The sequence below is a fragment of the Salmo trutta genome, chromosome 37 (assembly GCF_901001165.1).
Source record: "Salmo trutta chromosome 37, fSalTru1.1, whole genome shotgun sequence".
Taxonomy (NCBI): Eukaryota; Metazoa; Chordata; class Actinopteri; order Salmoniformes; family Salmonidae; genus Salmo; species Salmo trutta.
Window position 1 is genome coordinate 16791107 of NC_042993.1, and position 18386 is coordinate 16809492.

The following is an 18386-nucleotide window of genomic DNA, read 5'->3' on the forward strand; positions in this document are numbered from 1 at the left end:
CTGTTCATTTTTTATTTCACTTTTGTTTATCTATTTAACTTGCTTTGGCAATATAAACATTCCCATGCCAATAAAGCCCTTTGAATTGAATTGAGAGCGAGAGAGAGAGAAAGAGAGAGAGAGAAATCCTGTCTTTTTTCCGCCATGTTCTGCAGCAGAAATCTCCCCCTGCCAGCCTCAAGCAGCCAGACCCAGCTGGGTCCTGGAAGTGGGAAGGTGTGAGGAGCACCATGGATGCATGCATGCAACACTGTCTGTCTGTCTATCGTCCGTCTGCAACACATGCAGAGGAGGGTCCTCCCTCCCCCCACCAACCCGTCCTCCCCCAGAGGAGCTTCCACGTCAGTGCTCTGCCACCGTCAATTCATCAGCCAGTGTCTCCCACAAACTTCCTAAACAAAGTACACAGACACATCCCACTCCACAAGGATACAGATAGACAGTCACACAGTCTAGTGGGTCTATACTCCAGAACAGACCGAGACACTGACCAGTATATCAATATCCTTTCCATTACACAGACGGAGACGTAGACACTGATTACAGCATAAGCACAATGCAGTCCGGTAGCCTCTCTCATAATGCCTTACATTTTAGTTTAACGTTTTCTACAACCTTTCCTACTTTCTCTTAGCACACTTTTTTTTACTTTTCAACAGATCCCTCCAGTCTGCATGAGAGAAAACCCGGACAGAGAGAAAATATGTGGTTGTTTCTCCCCAAGCACTGACATCATTAATTGCTTTTTAATTCAACCCCCAAATACAGATGTGTATCAGTTTAATAATTGCTTGCTAATCAGTTAATCCAAACAGTTACTTCTGTTTTGTTTCCCTCTTACCACTGTACCCAAAAACCCTTTCCACCACGAGAATCTGCAGAGGAACACACAACAACGTTACCCAGTTACCCCATCACCAGTGTTCTGTTAAACAAACTGTAGAGGGTAAACAATGTCACCCCTTTAAAACATCAACAAAAACAGCATCAACAAGCACAACAATATGTAACACTTGAATACCCTCTTTATAATGCATTGTAAGCACCATGTGTTCTTTTTTGATGGCAATCTGTATTGCTTCCTGGTAACCGGTAGCCTATCTAAAGCCTTAATGGTGGAGAGGTTAGACAAATCCGTCAACAGGACGTCTGAATATAAAGAGAGTCGAGGAGGGAGGGAGGGACTGAGAGAGCGTCAGAGACAACAGAGCAGTGACAGAGAGCGTCAGAGACAACAGAGCAGTGACAGAGAGCGTCAGAGACAACAGAGCAGTGACAGAGAGTGTCAGAGACAACAGAGCAGTGACAGAGAGCTTGACACCAACACTGGGCTGCTGCTGTCTCCTGATGCAATTTTTTTTAAAGTTATTTTTAGTTGCAATTACTTGCAGCAGGCACCTCGTAGAATATAATCTTTGCAAATCATACCCCTGATGCCGCTCAATCTCCTTCTGAGCTGAGGAGAAAACGAAATCCTTCAACCGCTGGCATAAAGCTGAAATGAGACATTCCTTTAGCATTATACCATACTGAGCCAAACACCTCTCTACCCTATCCTAAGAGCTCTTCATAGGCTTATCTGAAAGACTGATGGCATGTTGAAATAGCACAACTGTTCAGCTGAAAGGAGATGTTGGCCAGAAATGTAGGTATTAAGCTCTAAACGGGGGGTGGGTCATTCAGCTATTTGATTTGGAATTTTAGGACCTCTTTAGAATAATAGTGAATACATCAAAATTATGAAATAACACATATGGAATCATGTAGTAACCAAAACAGTGTTAAACCAATCAAAATATATTTTAGATTCTTCAAAGTAGCCACTCTTTGCCTTGATGACAGCTTTGCACACTCTTGGCATTCTCCCAACCAGCTTCATGAGGTAGTCACCTGGAATACATTTCAATTAACAGATGTGTTTTGTTAAAAGTTAATTTGTGGAATTTCTTTCCATCTTAATTCGTTTGAGTCTAACAGTTGTGTTGTGATAAGGTAGGGGTGGTATACAGAAGATAGCTCTATTTGGTAAAAGACCAAGTCTATATTATGGCAAAACAGCTCAAATAAGCAAATAGAAACAACAGTCCATCATTACTTTAAGACATGAAGGTCAGTCAATACGGGAAATTTCAAGAACTTTGAAAGTTTCTTCAAGTGCAGTCGCAAAACCATCAAGCGCTATGATGAAACTGGCTCTCATGAGGACCGAGAGTTACCTCTGCTGCAGAGGATACGTTCATTAGAGTTAACTAACACAACGTTTCCGGTCACAACTTGCAGACTTGCTTACGTGCTGCTGTGCGTTTTGTTGCCGATCTTACTTTGCTACCTGACTACCTCACGGTTTTTACTTTTTCATTACCGTATATTTTAAATTTTTCCCTGGAAAGTCAATTAGGCTATTCTAAGAATTGGAAGCAGAGAACAACTGAAAGCGGCAGCTCTAGCCTTTTTATTTTGCTACACTTCCATTTTTATAATGTTATTTGAGGATTTATTTTAAAGCTGGCTTTAGGCTAAAAACAAACTGCTAACTGCTAGCCTCCGGGCCCAAAACCACCTGTCTCTCATGGCTTCGCTCACCCCTGGATGTACCACCTGCCAGTATCTGAGCCAGAGAGTCGCTGAGCTGGAGGGGAGAGTATCTGTCTTGCGCCAGATCAAGGAGGACGAAGAACTCCTGGACTCCATGGTTGCACAAACCACCTCCAAAATCGACGACGTCACCTGCCCCTGGCTCGGCACCTCAACTTTTGGGGAGCCTGTAAAGGAGAAACTCCATTCGGTTCCCTTAAACGAGCCATGGCCTAGGCTAGGAGCTAAACCGAAGGGCCTGGTCTGTTCCACCCCTTCTGCTCCGCCTCAGGATGCCTGGATTGCTGTCCGGGGAGTAAAGCACTCCAGGAAACGGAATCCATCAAATGTTTCAGAGATGCTACAATTGGGGAGAAGATTCGAGGTCCTGGAAGACCTGGAAGTGCATTCCAATCATACTGTACAGGGTCCCTCCGCTACATCTCTACTGCTGCCGTCTCACTCTCAGGTGGAAGTGCCCAAGCATACTCATCCGCGCTCCTTGCCCGCCGCTAGGTCGTCAGACTCAGCTGCTAGCCCCCCTCAACCTGCTAGGAGGCAGATCACCCGGGAGAGGCCCTGTCATTTACCCAGTAAACCCATCTGTAGTCCTTCCGTTCTCGTGGTGGGTTCATCCATGGTCCGAAACGTTTCCATCCGGAAAGCTGAGACCTTCTGCTACCCTGGCGCTAGGATCCCTGACCTAAATTCCATGCTACCGCTACTTATTAGCAAGCACTCCGCCGCTTCAACTGTCATTGTCCATGTTGGGTCTAATGACATTAAACTCCAACAGTCAGAGAAATTGAGAGACGATTTTAAAACATTGATAAATACGCTGCTGGAATCTGGGAAGCAGTGCGTTGTTTCCGGTCCATTTCCATCCCCACGCTACACGGATATGGTTTTTAGTCGTATACGCCAATTACACACCTGGCTTAAGGGATACTGCTGCACGATGGGAATTCCATTTGTGGATAACTTTTCAGCTTTTACAGACCGACCAGGTCTATTTCTTCGGGACAATTTACATCTTAACAGGTATGGCTCCAGCATCCTCTCCACCAACATGTCTCTTACTCTTGCCTCATGTAGAGCCTTTGATACCTGACGTTGTGTATTTTCGGGGGTTGACTTTTGGGATTGTACGCTCCCCTATCAGACTACGTTCAATGCTCCTCTCCCAGTCTCATTAATTAGTCCCTCAATTACAAATATGGAACAAACTACAGTTAACAACCTTTCTGCAATTCCTAGATTATTGTCCAATCACCGTATTGCGAATACTACTCACATGCAGAGGGGTATTGTTAGTAGTAATCTTGTCCCGATAAAATTGAGCTCTGTCAATAGCTCGAAAATGGTTTATTGCTCATCCAGTGCAGCTTCAGGTGCTACCTTGGATACTCCATCTGATATGAATTCCCGTAGCAATGGCATTGGAATAATTCATTTGAATGCTAGAAGCCTGATACAAAAGTTGGACTTTATTGAAATTTTGGTCTCACAATCAAATGTTGACGTATTAGTTGTATCTGAATCGTGGCTGTGTGATTCTGTGCCTGATTCAGATGTTCAGTTGATTGGGTACAATATTTATAGAGCTGACAGAGTTGGTAGAGGTGGTGGTATTGCGATTTATGTAAAATGCTGCCTAAATGTTTCTGTGTCCATATCAACCTCTGTCCCAAAGCAATATGAATGTCTAGTTTTAAATTTGGTACTTGGTAATAATGCTCTTAACTCTAGGAGGGGTATATCGCCCCCCCTCAGCTCCTCCTTGTACTCTATGCAAATTATCTGATATACTGTCTAATTATGCAAACTCTGAATTACTGATTTTGGGAGATTTTAACCTGGATTGGCTTTCACCAGTATCCGATAAATTAAAAGACATTTGTACTGAGCTAAATCTAACTCAGCTGATAACTAAACCAACCCGTCCCAACTTTAAGAACCCAGTAAAACCTACTCAACTAGACATTATTCTAACAAATACCCCCCATAAATACACAGGCAGTGGGGTTTTTGCAAATGATATCAGTGACCACTGCCCTATTGCTTGTATTAGAAATACCAGGCTGAAACACTCTGATCCCTGTATAATCTCTAAGAGAAATTATAAACATTTCTCACAGCAAGCTTTTACCCTTGACTTATATAACTCTGAGTTTTTATCCACTTGCTGCTTTCTGGACCCGGTTTTAGCCCTTGCTTTTTTCTCTTCTATTGTTACCTCTATGTCTGATAAACATGCCCCGCTTAAGAAACACAGAGTAAGAAACCGAACCAGTTCTTGGTTCTCTCCTGAATTGTCAGGTCTTTTCCTGCAAAAGAATCGGGCCTGGGCCTTGGCGAGGAAAACAGGTACTCCAGCTGATTGGCTGTTTTTTAGGCAATTGAGAAATAAATGTACTGCAGCTGTCAAAAAGGCAAAATCAAATTACTTCCTTAATGCTATGCAAAATTCTGGAAAACCGTTAATTCACTGAAACGGGGGAATTCTGCTGTTTCTCTTCCTAAGCAAATTACCTCAGATTCCTGTATCCTAAGTGAAAAAAATGATATTTGTGATGCTTTTAATAAGCATTTCATCTCTGCTGGTTTTTTATTTGAAAGGAAAAGTGGCCATTGTGGCACTGGCCAGTTAGTTGATTTTTCGTCTTGCTTTTCAACCGTTACTCTAAAAAATGGTAACCCTGTTTTTAGTTTCCAGAAAATAACCGAAGCAGAGGTTCTAGCTGCCCTGTGTGCCATTGATACTAAGAAATCCTTAGGCGCTGACAATTTAGACCCGTTCTTACTTAAGTGTGCTGCACCTATCATTGCTGGTTCAGTGACACACATTTTTAATCTAACATTAAGCACAGGAATTATCCCTAAGGTGTGGAAAGCAGCTTTTGTTCTGCCATTACATAAGGGAAGTGACGGTAGTGATTTGGATAACTATCGACCCATCTCTAGGCTCCCTTGTCTGGCAAAGATCCTAGAATCTATAGTCAACAAACAGTTACAGTCTTTTCTTTCTGCTAACAGTATTCTTAGCACCAATCAATCTGGTTTTAGATCTAAACACAGTACCACATCGGCCACTATGCTTGTTGTAAATGATATTGCAAATGCCTTAGATGATAGAAAGCACTGTGCTGCGTTGTTTGTAGATTTGTCAAAAGCTTTTGATACTGTAGACCATGCTATCCTTTTGAGTAAGCTGTCATCTATAGGAGTGGGCACGGATGCCTGCCGATGGTTTTATGACTATCTTAAAGATAGAACTCAGGCCGTCATGGTCGACGGGGTCAAGTCTGACTCCTTACAGTTACTTAAAGGGGTCCCTCAGGGTTCAATAATTGGCCCACTATTGTTCTCACTTTATATAAACAACATTGGTGATGATGTCAGATATTGTAAATTCCATTTATATGCAGATGACACAGTGATGTACTCTATTGCTCCTACAGCGGACCAAGCTTTAATGCAGTTGGAGTCTGATTTTAGGATACTACAGGGGTCTCTTATAAAGCTTAAACTTGTTTTAAACGCTAAGAAAACAAATGTCATGTTTTTTTCTAGGTCTAAACTCTCAGTTAGAAACACTTTTGTAATCACTAGCTTGGATGGTACTGAAATCAAACAGGTCTCTGTATATAAATATTTAGGGGTATGGTTAGATGATAGGCTTTCTTTTAAAAAACATGTTACTGAATTGGGAAAAAAGCTCAAATTCAAGATAGGGTTCCTTTATAGAAACAGGGCTTGTCTGTCCTTTGTAAATAGAAAACAAATTGTGCAGGCTACTTTTATGTCCGTTTTAGATTATGGTGATATTATCTATATGCATGCATCGGCAAACACATTAAAACCACTGATGCTATTTACCATTGTGCACTCAGGTTTATCACGGGTGATAGTTACAAAACTCATCACTGTATCCTTTATCAACATGTGGGTTGGGCCTCTCTATCTGTGAGGCGAGAGCAACATGCTCTCTTGTTTATTTATAAAGCGCTTCTTTTAAAACTACCTCCATATATATCATCATTAATTTCCACTAGATATACAAATTTTAAAACCAGATCACAGATGTGGATTACATTAGAGACTCCTGCGGTCTCCACAGAGTTGGGTAGGACTGCCTTTAGTTCCTTTGCGCCTTATTTATGGAACAAACTGCAGATCCAACTTAAGTTAGACACTCTGGTGTCCCTTGCCCATTTTAAAAATGTTATGGAGGATCAATATGATGTTATCTGTGATTGTTTCTGTTGAATTGTATGTTTGAAATGTTCTTGTCTGTATGCCTAAAACTGTATATGTCAACATGTTTACACAGGGCACAGCCGTAAAAGAGATCCAGGTCTCAGTCTGTTTTCCCTGTTAAAATAAAGATTAAAAAAAAAAATCTGCACTTCAGATTTCAGCCCAAATAAATGATTCAGAGTTCAAGTAACAGACACATCTCAACATCAACTGTTCAGAGAAGACTATGTGAATCAGGCCTTCATGGTCGAATTGTCAGATGCAGAGATGGAGGTTCAGAAAACAGGTAAGGTTTTTGATTGGTTTCAAAACCTTTTTTATAATATCAAGTTGATTTGAAACTTCAAAGAAGGAAAGTTGTAGTAAGATGTGGCATGCAACTTGGTCAATTAATTTGAGCTGTAATCAGTTTTGGTGTCTAAGTAAACAATTCAAGATAATGCTACAACGCTTTACCATGTGTTTTTCCACCGAGGTCACATTTCAAAGGTGAGGGGAATCATTACTGACATTTGTCAAGTTTAGCATCAGTTCCTTTCTGCTCCTTAAGGTTTCTGCACCAAAACGAACTAAAACGTCACAAAATATCGTCATACTATATGCACAAACCATTTCAACTGGGGAGCATACCGTAAGCTTTAGGCAGCAACATGTGATCTGAGGAGAGGAGCACGGACGCTTCACACCAGACATGTGCTTCCCTGCCTTCCTGTCCCTCTCAGCCCCCCTTCTAATCGCTACAGACAGAGAACAATGCTGCTGCCACACACACACACAGCCGTGACACCGCTTATTGGATGATGTTCTACTGGCAAAACAAAGCCATAGAAATACTATTTTCTCTGTCCTGCAACATCAAAACCTCTTCTTCATGCAATCTCTGTGATGAGGACACAATCTCATCTATTACAGTGCCCATTAAGATCAGATGGTGAGGCGGGCTGGTGGTAAAAGGGCCTGCGGATGACTTAGGAGCACCACATAAAATGTAGGAACACCAGAAAAGAAGATTTGGAAATTGATTGAGATACAGCCTGTATTGGGCCTATATGAATTCTTGTAACGGCCGTCGGGAGAGAGAGTAGACCAAGGTGCAGCGGCGTTAGTGTTCATCATAATTTTTAATTAGAACAAAAGAGAACACTACACAAAAATAAGAAAACCGACAGCCAAACAGTCCTGTCAGGTGCAAAACACTAACAGAAACAATTACCCACAAAACCCAAAGGAAAAACATGCTCCTTATGTGTGACTCCCAATCAGCAACAACGAGCTTCAGCTGTGCCTGATTGGGAGCCACACACGGCCCAAAACAAAGAAATACAAAAACATAGAAAAAGGAACATAGAACGCCCACCCAATGTAACACCCTGGCCTAACCAAAATAAAGAACAAAACCCCCTCTCTATGGCCAGGGCGTTACAATTCTAGATACTTTGAATGTCACGCCCTGACCAGGGGAACTCTGCTATTTTGGTCAGGGTGTGGTATTTCTATGGTTTATTTTCTATGTTTTGTTATAGCCTTTCTTTGTGGTTTATTTCTATGTTGGGCTCGGGGTGATTTCCAATCAGACAGCTGTCGCTAGTTATGTCTGATTGGGAATCACATTTAAGTTCCTTTCCCCCCACGATGTTGGTGGGTTGTTGTCTCTTTTTGTTTTGAGCACGTAACATATCGACATTTTTCTTGAGTTTTGTGTACATGTTTATTTCCAGTGTGTTGAATAAACATGTTCGCTCCCAGCTGCGTTTTGGTCCGCTTCCTCGTTACCAGGCAACAATCGTTACATTGAAGCACATGTGACCTAGAAAGAAAAATGTAACCCTGTAAATGACATTTGTTCATTATAAAAGCTATACAAATACCTGTCATTTAAACTACACAGTAATTTGTGAAATATTAGGTTTCTACATTGTGTAAAAAAACACTGTTTCCTATTGAGATGCATTACATTTAATACTGTGCACTGTCTCTTTAAGAATGTCAGTTTGTGTGTGACCACATGCAAATCTATTATTCATTCATTCATATGATCATTGACCTCCTGAAGAAGCTGTACCTTTACCATTGTGTCCCCAAATGTGTGGATATACTGGTAAAGTTACCAAGTTGTTAGCTAGATAGCTAATGAGGTAACATGACTGAATAAGGTGTTAATGGCCACGACGTGGTTTATGAATGTAAAATGCAGCCCGCATATGTGACCATAATGGTTGCACTTTAGAGCCCGGCATGTACATCACAGACAGAGTGTAAACCATGCATAGTGTAAACGGCAGACCTGGGTGAAATGCATAGTATTGCATGGCCAATAAAGTGAAAAAGGCAGAGAGGCCTACTGTATGAGAGATGAAGGAAGAGAGTGCTAACAGGACATCCACAATCTTTATCTCTACTCCATCCTTCATCTTCATCCCTCCATTCTTCATCCCTCTCTCATCCCTCAGAGAGTTTCATCATCCTGTAGTATTTGGGCCATGGTGAGGCCAAGCAGAGGGCCAAACTTCGTAATGCCATATCCACTTTTTCTGATCAACTGGGTGGTGAAGATTAGAAACATGTCCTGGAGTGATGTTAATTTCCTAAATATGATCCCCAATTAGAGGCAATGATTACCAGCTGCCTCTAATTGGGAACCATACAACTCACCAACATAGAAATAGAATGACTAGAACAACCCCTAGTCACGCTCTGACCTCAACACCATAGAGAACCAAGGGCTCTCTATGGTCAGGGCATGACACATGCTCTACTTCTCATGTAACCTGATTGTGATTGCCTATGGTTGCAAAATTCCACAGTTTTCCTGATTCGCGGAATAAGGAGGGAATAAGCAGGGAATTTGGATTTCTGGAAAACCTGGACATTTTGTGAAAGTTACTGAGATTTTCAAACCCTATTGCCATTATTGTCTTCAGAAGTCAAGACACTTTCATTCAGTAAGGAAAACTGAAGAGTGATGATGGATGTTGAAAATGAGGGAATACTGTAGGTGGACAACATGGCTCTGTCTGTTTGTAGGATATGTATGTATCTCTGACGTAGAGCTATGTTTGAGCAATAACATCCATTACTGTAGCCCAGTTAACATCCAAACAGAGAGGGCAGGTTCAAAGGTCGTGTAAATTCTGTATAGCCTGTATAGGTGGCTCTACCAATAACCTGTTACGCTGATTGTTTTCAGACACATCTACCTACAGTATATCACACTATTTGTTCTCCCCCAATCCCTTTAAATCCTCTCCAATCTCTCCATTCTGCTCCATACACACACAGAAGCCATGTTGTCTGTTAAGAAGAAAAAGCCTTCTGCCATTTAGTTCTAAAGCTGCTGTTTTTCCCCCTTGATTGAATGTAGCTTGCTCTCAAACTGTCTCGCTGTCTGCTCAGTCTGACAGCAACAGGCTCTTTTTGGAGAGGAGAAGAGAAGAAAACGTTAGTAAAACAAGCATGTTCTGCTTGTTGTAGCACTTAAGGAGTGTTCCTGATAAATCCTGTTCAAAGCTTCAGCTTTGGGAAGAGATCTTCCCAGAAAAGCTTTGACATTAGTCCCACTTTGATTTAGGTGAGGAACTGTTCTAAAATAACAAATGGCCTTTTACTCCACTAACATTGTGCTGAGTTGCCAGCTGCACAGTCTCCCAGATTGGCTTGAACCTTCTATAAATGCCTTGATTAGGCACAATGGAACGTTTTCTCCTTTTCTGCTGCTATTAATCAAACTCTTATTCATCCCTTTTAAAACACCCATTAAGGTAAAGCAACGGCTTTGTTTGAGAAGTTTGAGAATGTAATTGAAAAGCGTGTGTACATACCGGCTAGCATGCAGTAGAGGTTCCATTGACTCTGAGGGAGGACTGAGAGAGATAATGGGATCGATCCCTCAAACTGCTTAAGTTAAGCGAAGGAAAATCACATCATGTGACCATCCCCTCCCCCTCATGTGCTAATTTATTTACTCAATATAACCCAGGGGCCTGTGATGCAGAGAGAGGCTTGAGCTGGACAAGCCGATTTGAGCTATTTACTGCTGCCTGAGCCAAGACCAAGGGCTGGGGGGGCGGGCGCAGGGGAAAGGGAGGCTGAGAGCTGGGGATGGAGGGAGAGAGACAGAGAATGAGTCTGAGGGCTAGGGCTGAGGATGGAGGGAGAGAAGGAGGCTGAGGGCTGGGGATGGAGGGAAAGAGAGAGAGGGAGGCTGAGGGCTAGGGATGGAAGGGGAGAGAGAGGGAGGCTGAGGGATGGGGAGGGGCTAGGGCTGAGGATGGAGGTAGAGAGGGGCGAGAGAGAGGGAGGCTGAGGGATGGGGAGGGGCGAGGGCTGAGGATGGAGGTAGAGAGGGATGAGAGAGAGGGATGCTGAGGGCTGGGGGGGAGAGAGAGGCAGGCCGAGGGCTGGGGATGGAGGGAGAGAGGGAGGCTGAGGGCTAGGGATAAGGATGGAGGGAGGGAGAGAGAGAAGGAGGCTGAGGGCTGGGGATGGAAGGAAAGAGAGAGAGGAGAGAGAGAGGGAAGCTGAGGGATGGGGAGGGTCGAGGGCTGAGGATGGAGGTAGAGAGGGACGAGAGAGAGAGAGAGAGAGGGTTGCAGATGGCTGGGGGGGAGAGAGAGGCAGGCCGAGGGCTGGAGATGAGTGAGAGAGTAATAGAGGGAAGCAAAAGGAAGAAAGGCATAGAGGGAGGCTGAGGGCTGGGGGGGAGAAAGGGAGAGAGAGGTGCTGAGGGCTGGGGGGAGAAAGGGAGAGAGAGGTGCTGAGGGCTGGGGGGAGAAAGGGAAAGAGGGGGGCTGAGGGCTGGGGGGGAGAGAGGGAGAGAGGGGGACTGAGGGCTGGGGGGGAGAGAGGGAGAGAGGGGGGCTGAGGGCTGGGGGGAGAAAGGGAGAGAGGGGGACTGAGGGCTGGGGGGGAGAGAGGGAGAGAGGGGGGCTGAGGGCTGGGGGGAGAGAGGGAGAGAGGGGGGGCTGAGGGCTGGGGGGAGAGAGGGAGAGAGGGGGGCTGAGGGCTGGGGGGGAGAGAGGGAAAGAGGGGGGCTGAGGGCTGGGGGGAGAGAGGGAGAGAGAGGTGCTGAGGGCTGGGGGGGAGAGAGGGAAAGAGGGGGGCTGAGGGCTGGGGGGGAGAGAGGGAGAGAGGGGGGCTGAGGGCTGGGGGGAGAGAGGGAGAGAGGGGGGCTGAGGGCTGGGGGGAGAGAGGGAGAGAGGGGGGCTGAGGGCTGGGGGGAGAGAGGGAGAGAGGGGGGCTGAGGGCTGGGGGGGAGAGAGGGAAAGAGGGGGGCTGAGGGCTGGGGGGGAGAGAGGGAGAGAGGGGGGCTGAGGGCTGGGGGGAGAGAGGGAGAGAGGGGGGCTGAGGGCTGGGGGGAGAGAGAGAAAGAGGGGGGCTGAGGGCTGGGGGGGAGAGAGGGAGAGAGGGGGGCTGAGGGGAGAGAGGGAAAGAGGGGGGCTGAGAGCTGGGGGGGAGAGAGGGAGAGAGGGGGGCTGAGGGCTGAGGGGAGAGAGGGAGAGAGGGGGGCTGAGGGCTGGGGGGAGAGAGGGAGAGAGGGGAGCTGAGGGCTGGGGGGGAGAGAGGGAAAGAGGGGGGCTGAGGGCTGGGGGGAGAAAGGGAGTGAGTGGGGGTGTACATTGGCTCTGATGGAACAGAGAGGTAGAGGAGAGGGAGAGCGCTCCAGGCTGGGGCTCAGGGTGTGTACAAAGTGCACTGTGCGGCCTCGGAATGTGTTAAGTGAACAGTGCCTCTGTGTCTGTGTCTGTGTGTGTGTGTGTGTGTGTGTGTGTGTGTGTGTGTGTGTGTGTGTGTGTGTGTGTGTGTGTGTGTGTGTGTGTGTGTGTGTATGTATGTATGTATGTATGTATATATATATATATATATATATATATATATATATATATATGTGTGTGTGTGCTCCTGGGGTGTGTGAACTGGTCCTGTTCCAGGTGGTAAAAGCATTAGGGCTCCTGGTGGCAGAGATGAAATGTGCCACAGCCGCCATCTGCTGATGAGTCACTCTTCCTGTGCCTCTCTCCCTGCTTCCACTGTGCACAGGGACGTGGGCCAGACACTAAAACGTGACCTGTGTGTGTGTGAGTGAGTGAGTGAGTGAGTGAGTGAGTGAGTAGGTGAGTGAGTGAGTGAGTGAGTGAGAGAGAGAGAGAGAGAGAGGGAAATGAGAAAGAGAAGGAGATGACTGAGTGAGTGAGTGACTGACTGAGTGAGTGAGTGCGTGCGTGAGTGACTGAGTGAGTGAGTGAGAGAGTATTGATGGTTCTAATGCATTAGGACCCTCTCTGTAATTGGGACTCAGAACTATAAAGAGTAAAGCTGAGGGAGATTACACAGCCTATCTGGGTTCCATAAAGTACATGACTTTGACAGAGCGAGAGAGAGAGAGAAAAGACTTGGAGAGAGAGAGAGAGAGAGAGAGAGAGAGAGAAAGAGAGGACTTGAAGAGAGAGAGGACTTGGAGAGAGAGAGAGAGAGGACTTGAAGAGAGAGAGAGAGAGAGAGAGGACTTGAAGAGAGAGAGAGAGAGAGAGAGAGAGAGAGAGGACTTGAAGAGAGAGAGAGAGAGAGAGAGAGAGAGAGAGAGAGAAAGGACTTGAAGAGAGAGAGAGGACTTGAAGAGAGAGAGAGAGATGGAGGACTTGACAATAACTAATTTACATTAGTGAGGCTATGACCTCGGTCATCACTGACGAGTCATGTTACTAGAGGCTTACAGACTGCAGCTCTTACTTTACATAGGCATTGAGGGGAACAGTTTTTCTACCTACTAGCTGAAAAAGGCAAGGAAAATGCAAGGGCATATAGGGCATATGTCCATTTGATAATTTTTTTTAAAGAATGAAAAAAGAAAAAAGGGCTAGGCGATTCTGGCAGATGTTGAAACGAGGGAGGAAGGCTGTGAAGATATCATCTAAAAGTCTAAACGTGTTTTGACATATTACCATAAATGCATTCTGAGAGAGAAAGTTTTGAGCACATGCTCAGAGTCCAGTCCAGTGTGTTGCTGTGATGGGTGAGCATCAGTTTAGGGAGGAAGTTCATCCGGAGAGGCGAGCCACAAACGAAATGTGAAAAGTAGGAGCTAGCAGGCTGGAGGACATGCCTCCCTCCACACAGTAATCTCCCCAGTCAGTACTTTGACCGTGCCAAGACTAATGCAGGCATGCATGCTGCCTCCTAGATAGATGCACCAAACCAACGCTTCTGCCTCTCTGTGACAGCTCCCCACCTCCGGCCAAAACTGACCCAAATCATCTCCTCTCCTTTTATTCTCCTTTCCTCTCCTCTCCTCTCCTCTCCTCTCCTCTCCTCTCAAACCTCACATCTACACATATTTTATTTCAAACTAAGCACATTTATGATCATTTATTTCTGTACTCTGATAACTTTCTCATTTGAGAACAGAGATACTTTATTCGTAATTTCCAAAGCCCAAGTGTGTAAACTATTGATCACATTCGCTCATTCAACAATATGGTTTGCATAATTGCTTTAGCTGAAGAGCTAATATGTTCAACTAAATTAAACAATCAAATATTAACTCTAATTCTGAGGTGAGAGAGTTATAACGATCTGAGTTTTAACAGGAACAGGAAGTCCTATGGTACGACACAGACCTAGGATAAAGACCTTATTGCTATAAAGCACAGAACCCTGGAACAGAAAAATGCAGAGGCCTGAGAGTTGAGATCGGCTTCTATCTTAATGAAAAACGTTGCTGTCCTGAAATATTCCCATAAAACGCTGCCCGCCTGACTGGCACATCTGTATTCTATCCCGTTTGAGGTGGGCGGTGCATCATGCTATTTCTGGGCTCAGTGAAAAATGTCTGTGTTCTGATAATGGCTCACTGACAAGGCTGTGGAATACAAATCTACCTGCATGGTGTTTACTGGGCTGGTTCTGCTCTGTCTGGCTCTGCACAGCAACCTGCCACATGTCTGACAGATCAAACATGTTGAGTAGGAAACAACTGATCGTTGAGTGGAGGCATGTAGATGGGGGAGAAAAGCACCACACAACAGCTGCGTCCTAAAAGTAGTGCACTAGAAGGGGAATAGAGTGCCATTTGGGAAACAATGGCCTTTCTGAATGGATACCATTATGTGAAGCACAGGATGAAAGGTGATGCAACTGCATCGTCATATATGAAACACAGTATAGTATGAGGTCTGACTGGTCCCACCTAAATATATACATTTCCTTCATTTCACCAGGGACTTACTAACAGCATCCTACAGTGATTCTCAATCACCTCTCCTTTGATCTCTCGTTCTTCTCTCCTCTCCTTTCCTCCCTCTCTGTGTGTGAGTCATGTATTGACAGGGCCTGTGGCTGCAGAGTAGTGGAGAAAGCAGCTTTTTAATTAGGAGTGGCGAGCCAGCAACACAGGGAGGGAGAGCTGCTGTGAGATCAAGGACAAGAGTAAAACTTAGGAGAGAGAGAGAGAGAGAGAGCGAAAGAGAGAGAGAAATAAGTCAGTGTGTTTTTAGAGAGGATGTATGCTATTAACACCTGTCAAGAATGTATTCAATCTTTATTTGAAATTCACATAAATGTGTTCATTCATTGTTAATCAGGGGTAAACATTATAGCGGATGCATTGTTTTTGAACCATCAAAAAGTAATTTTGGCACCTGTAGTGCGACCCAGATGCACACAACAGGGCAAGAGAGGCAGACTGAGCCAAGCCATTCACAATAACATATGACAGCTGGCCACAGAGCAATTCCGTAACAATCTGGTGCCAGTCATCATATAGCCCAGACATAAGAGACAATATTTTTATTGAATTTCTTTATTTCACCTTTATTTAACCAGGTAGGCAAGTTGAGAACAAGTTCTCATTTTCAATTGCGACCTGGCCAAGATAAAGCAAAGCAGTTTGACACATACAACAACACAGAGTTACACATGAAGTAAAACAAACATACAGTCAATAATACAGTAGAAAAATAAGTCTATATACAATGTGAGCAAATGAGGTGAGATAAGGGAGGTAAAGGCAAAAAAAGGCCATGGTGGCAAAGTAAATACAATATAGCAAGTAAAACACTGGAATGGTAGATTTGCAGTGGAAGAAAGTGCAAAGTAGAAATAGAAATAATGGGGTGCAAAGGAGCAAAATAAATAAATACAGTAGGGGAATAGGTAGTTGTTTGGCTAAATTATAGATGGGCTATGTACAGGTGCAGTAATCTGGGGGGGAGAGAGGAGAGGGAGTTGAGAGGGAGCTGCTCTGACAGCTGGTGCTTAAAGCTAGTGAGGGAGATAAGTGTTCCCAGTTTCAGAGATTTTTGTAGTTTGTTCCAGTCATTGGCAGCAGAGAACTGGAAGGAGAGGCGGCCGAAGGAGGAATTGTCTTTGGGGGGACCAGTGAGATATACCTACTGTAGCGCGTGCTACAGGTGGGTGCTGCTATGGTAACCAGCGAGCTGAGATAAGGGGGGACTTTACCTAGCAGGGTCTTGTAGATGACCTGGAGCCAGTGGGTTTGGCGACGAGTATGAAGCGAGGGCCAGCCAACGAGAGCGTACAGGTCGCAGTGGTGGGTAGTATATGGGGCTTTGGTGACAAAACGGATGGCACTGTGATAGACTGTGTAATGACGTTGGCCTGTGGGCAAGGTTTATGACCCCCCCATAAATACCTTTCTCCCTTCCCCTCTCTCTCTCTCTCTGACCCTACTGAAGGACTTTTGAATAGCCTTTGTTAAATATAGAGAGTCTGGGAACATCAAACAAGTGGGGGGAAAAGGAACCATATTTCGGTAATAGAACCAGTTGGAAATATGCATTGGAACTTAATGAGTATGGATGTCAGTTCGGTTATCATCTGAGACATTATGACTGATGACAGAATGACATAAACTGTACCTGGGAAAGTCTACACATTCTAGTTATCAGATTCACATAGAATTGTTGTGCAATTTAAGTGTTTGATATTGAAACTGTTTGTTAGAAGACTAAATGTAATTTTAGCTTCCAAATGAGAGAATTGGGTTTTCATAAGGAAAGTGCCCTGCTTAATCAGTGGCCCGCCCCTGTGAAGAGACATGGGTTATAAACGATGAAACACACCCTTCTCCCCTCGCCACTATATAAGTCAGTGACAAACTGTTCCTCAGCCTGTTCAGGGTATGTTAGTTCTGCAGCCTCTGCGTTAAAAAGACACAGATGTCAAGTACAGAACTAAGCCAACCTCAGCGTGAGCTTTGGTTGCGAATGGTATGAACTTTGAACGCTTATTCACTACAGAAGTGATACTTCCTAGCCGTTGAGTTAGCAGTGGCCACTGTAGACGTGGGCTAGGAAAGGACGGACGACGTATCCAGTCTAACACACAACAAAGATACTACAACGTATCCAATTTACCACCAGAGACATTCTTCCGAGGACAGGAAGATCTATGTTGGCCAACCCGGCAAGCATCTACGACCAACCTACCGAAGCGCAGCTCAGAGTAAATATCTATTGCATTTTCCTTTTCCAAATGGGCGGTAATTTAGAATGCATAAGATTCTGTATTTACGATAGCACAGCTTCCCTCTTTTGTTCCTCAGTCTTCCCGCTCTTTCATTCAAGCCCAACCCCCTCTCTTTGTGTAACAAGCCTCATACAGGTTCCGTCCACCAGGGACGTTTTCTGTATGACATAATTTGTATTCGGTGTATATGTAATTCTGTGTGATTAGTTTAGGTATTTGGTAAATAAATAATTAAACCCAATTTTGTATTGCTGATTCAACTTGTTAGCCAGGGTTCGTGAAAATAACCAACAATTTACGACGTTTGGAATGAGATTGACATGAGGTAAATAACACATCATTAATGAGGAGACAAATCGATCAGATATTATAATATCTGAAAGTTATATTAGGAAAATTATAACTTTGTAATCTGAATATTTTCCTTGGTGCCCCGACCTTCTAGTTAATTACAGTTACACGATTAATCAGTTTAATCGCATAATAATAATTACAGAGAGTTATTTGATAAACATGTCTTCAGTTTAATGATGCCAAAGACACGACAACTGCATCCAATTTGTTGAGTAGGGTATTGGAGGCTATTTTGTAAATGACATCGCCGAAGTCGAGCATCGGTAGGATGGTCAGTTTTACGAGGGTATGTTTGGCAGCATGAGTGAAGGATGCTTTGTTGCGAATTAGGAAGCCAATTCTAGATTTAACTTTGGATTGGAGATGTTTGATGTGAGTCTGGAAGGAGAGTTTACAGTCTAACCAGACACCTAGGTATTTGTAGTTGTCCACATATTCTAAGTCAGAACCGTCCAGAGTAGTGATGCTGGACGGGCGGGCAGGTGCAGGCAGCGATAGGTTGAAGAGCATGCATTTAGTTTTACTTGTATTTCAGAGCAGTTGGAGGCCACGGAAGGAGAGTTGTATGGCAATGAAACTTGTCTGGAGGGTTGTTAACACAGTATCCAAAGAAGGGCCAGAAGTATACAGAATGGTGTCGTCTGCGTAGAGGTGGATCAGAGACTCACCAGCAGCAAGAGCGACATCATTGATGTATACAGAGAAAAGAGTCGGCC

At 44.5% G+C, this 18386-nt stretch overlaps 1 protein-coding gene across 3 annotated transcripts in view; it reads right to left on the bottom strand.

The window, feature by feature from the left end:
• LOC115177542 (oxidation resistance protein 1) overlaps positions 1–18386 on the bottom strand; it is a 191058-nt gene that overhangs the window by 109303 nt on the left and 63369 nt on the right. For 2 of the 3 annotated variants that reach the window (XM_029738429.1, XM_029738427.1), the window contains exon 1: positions 10653–10689. The exons of the other annotated variant lie outside the window; for it this stretch is intronic. In XM_029738429.1, the coding sequence (XP_029594289.1) occupies positions 10653–10678 (26 nt within the window). In that variant the 5' untranslated portion in view covers positions 10679–10689. Of the gene's footprint in view, positions 1–10652; positions 10690–18386 lie in introns of those variants that run through there. 3 annotated transcript variants of the gene reach the window in all.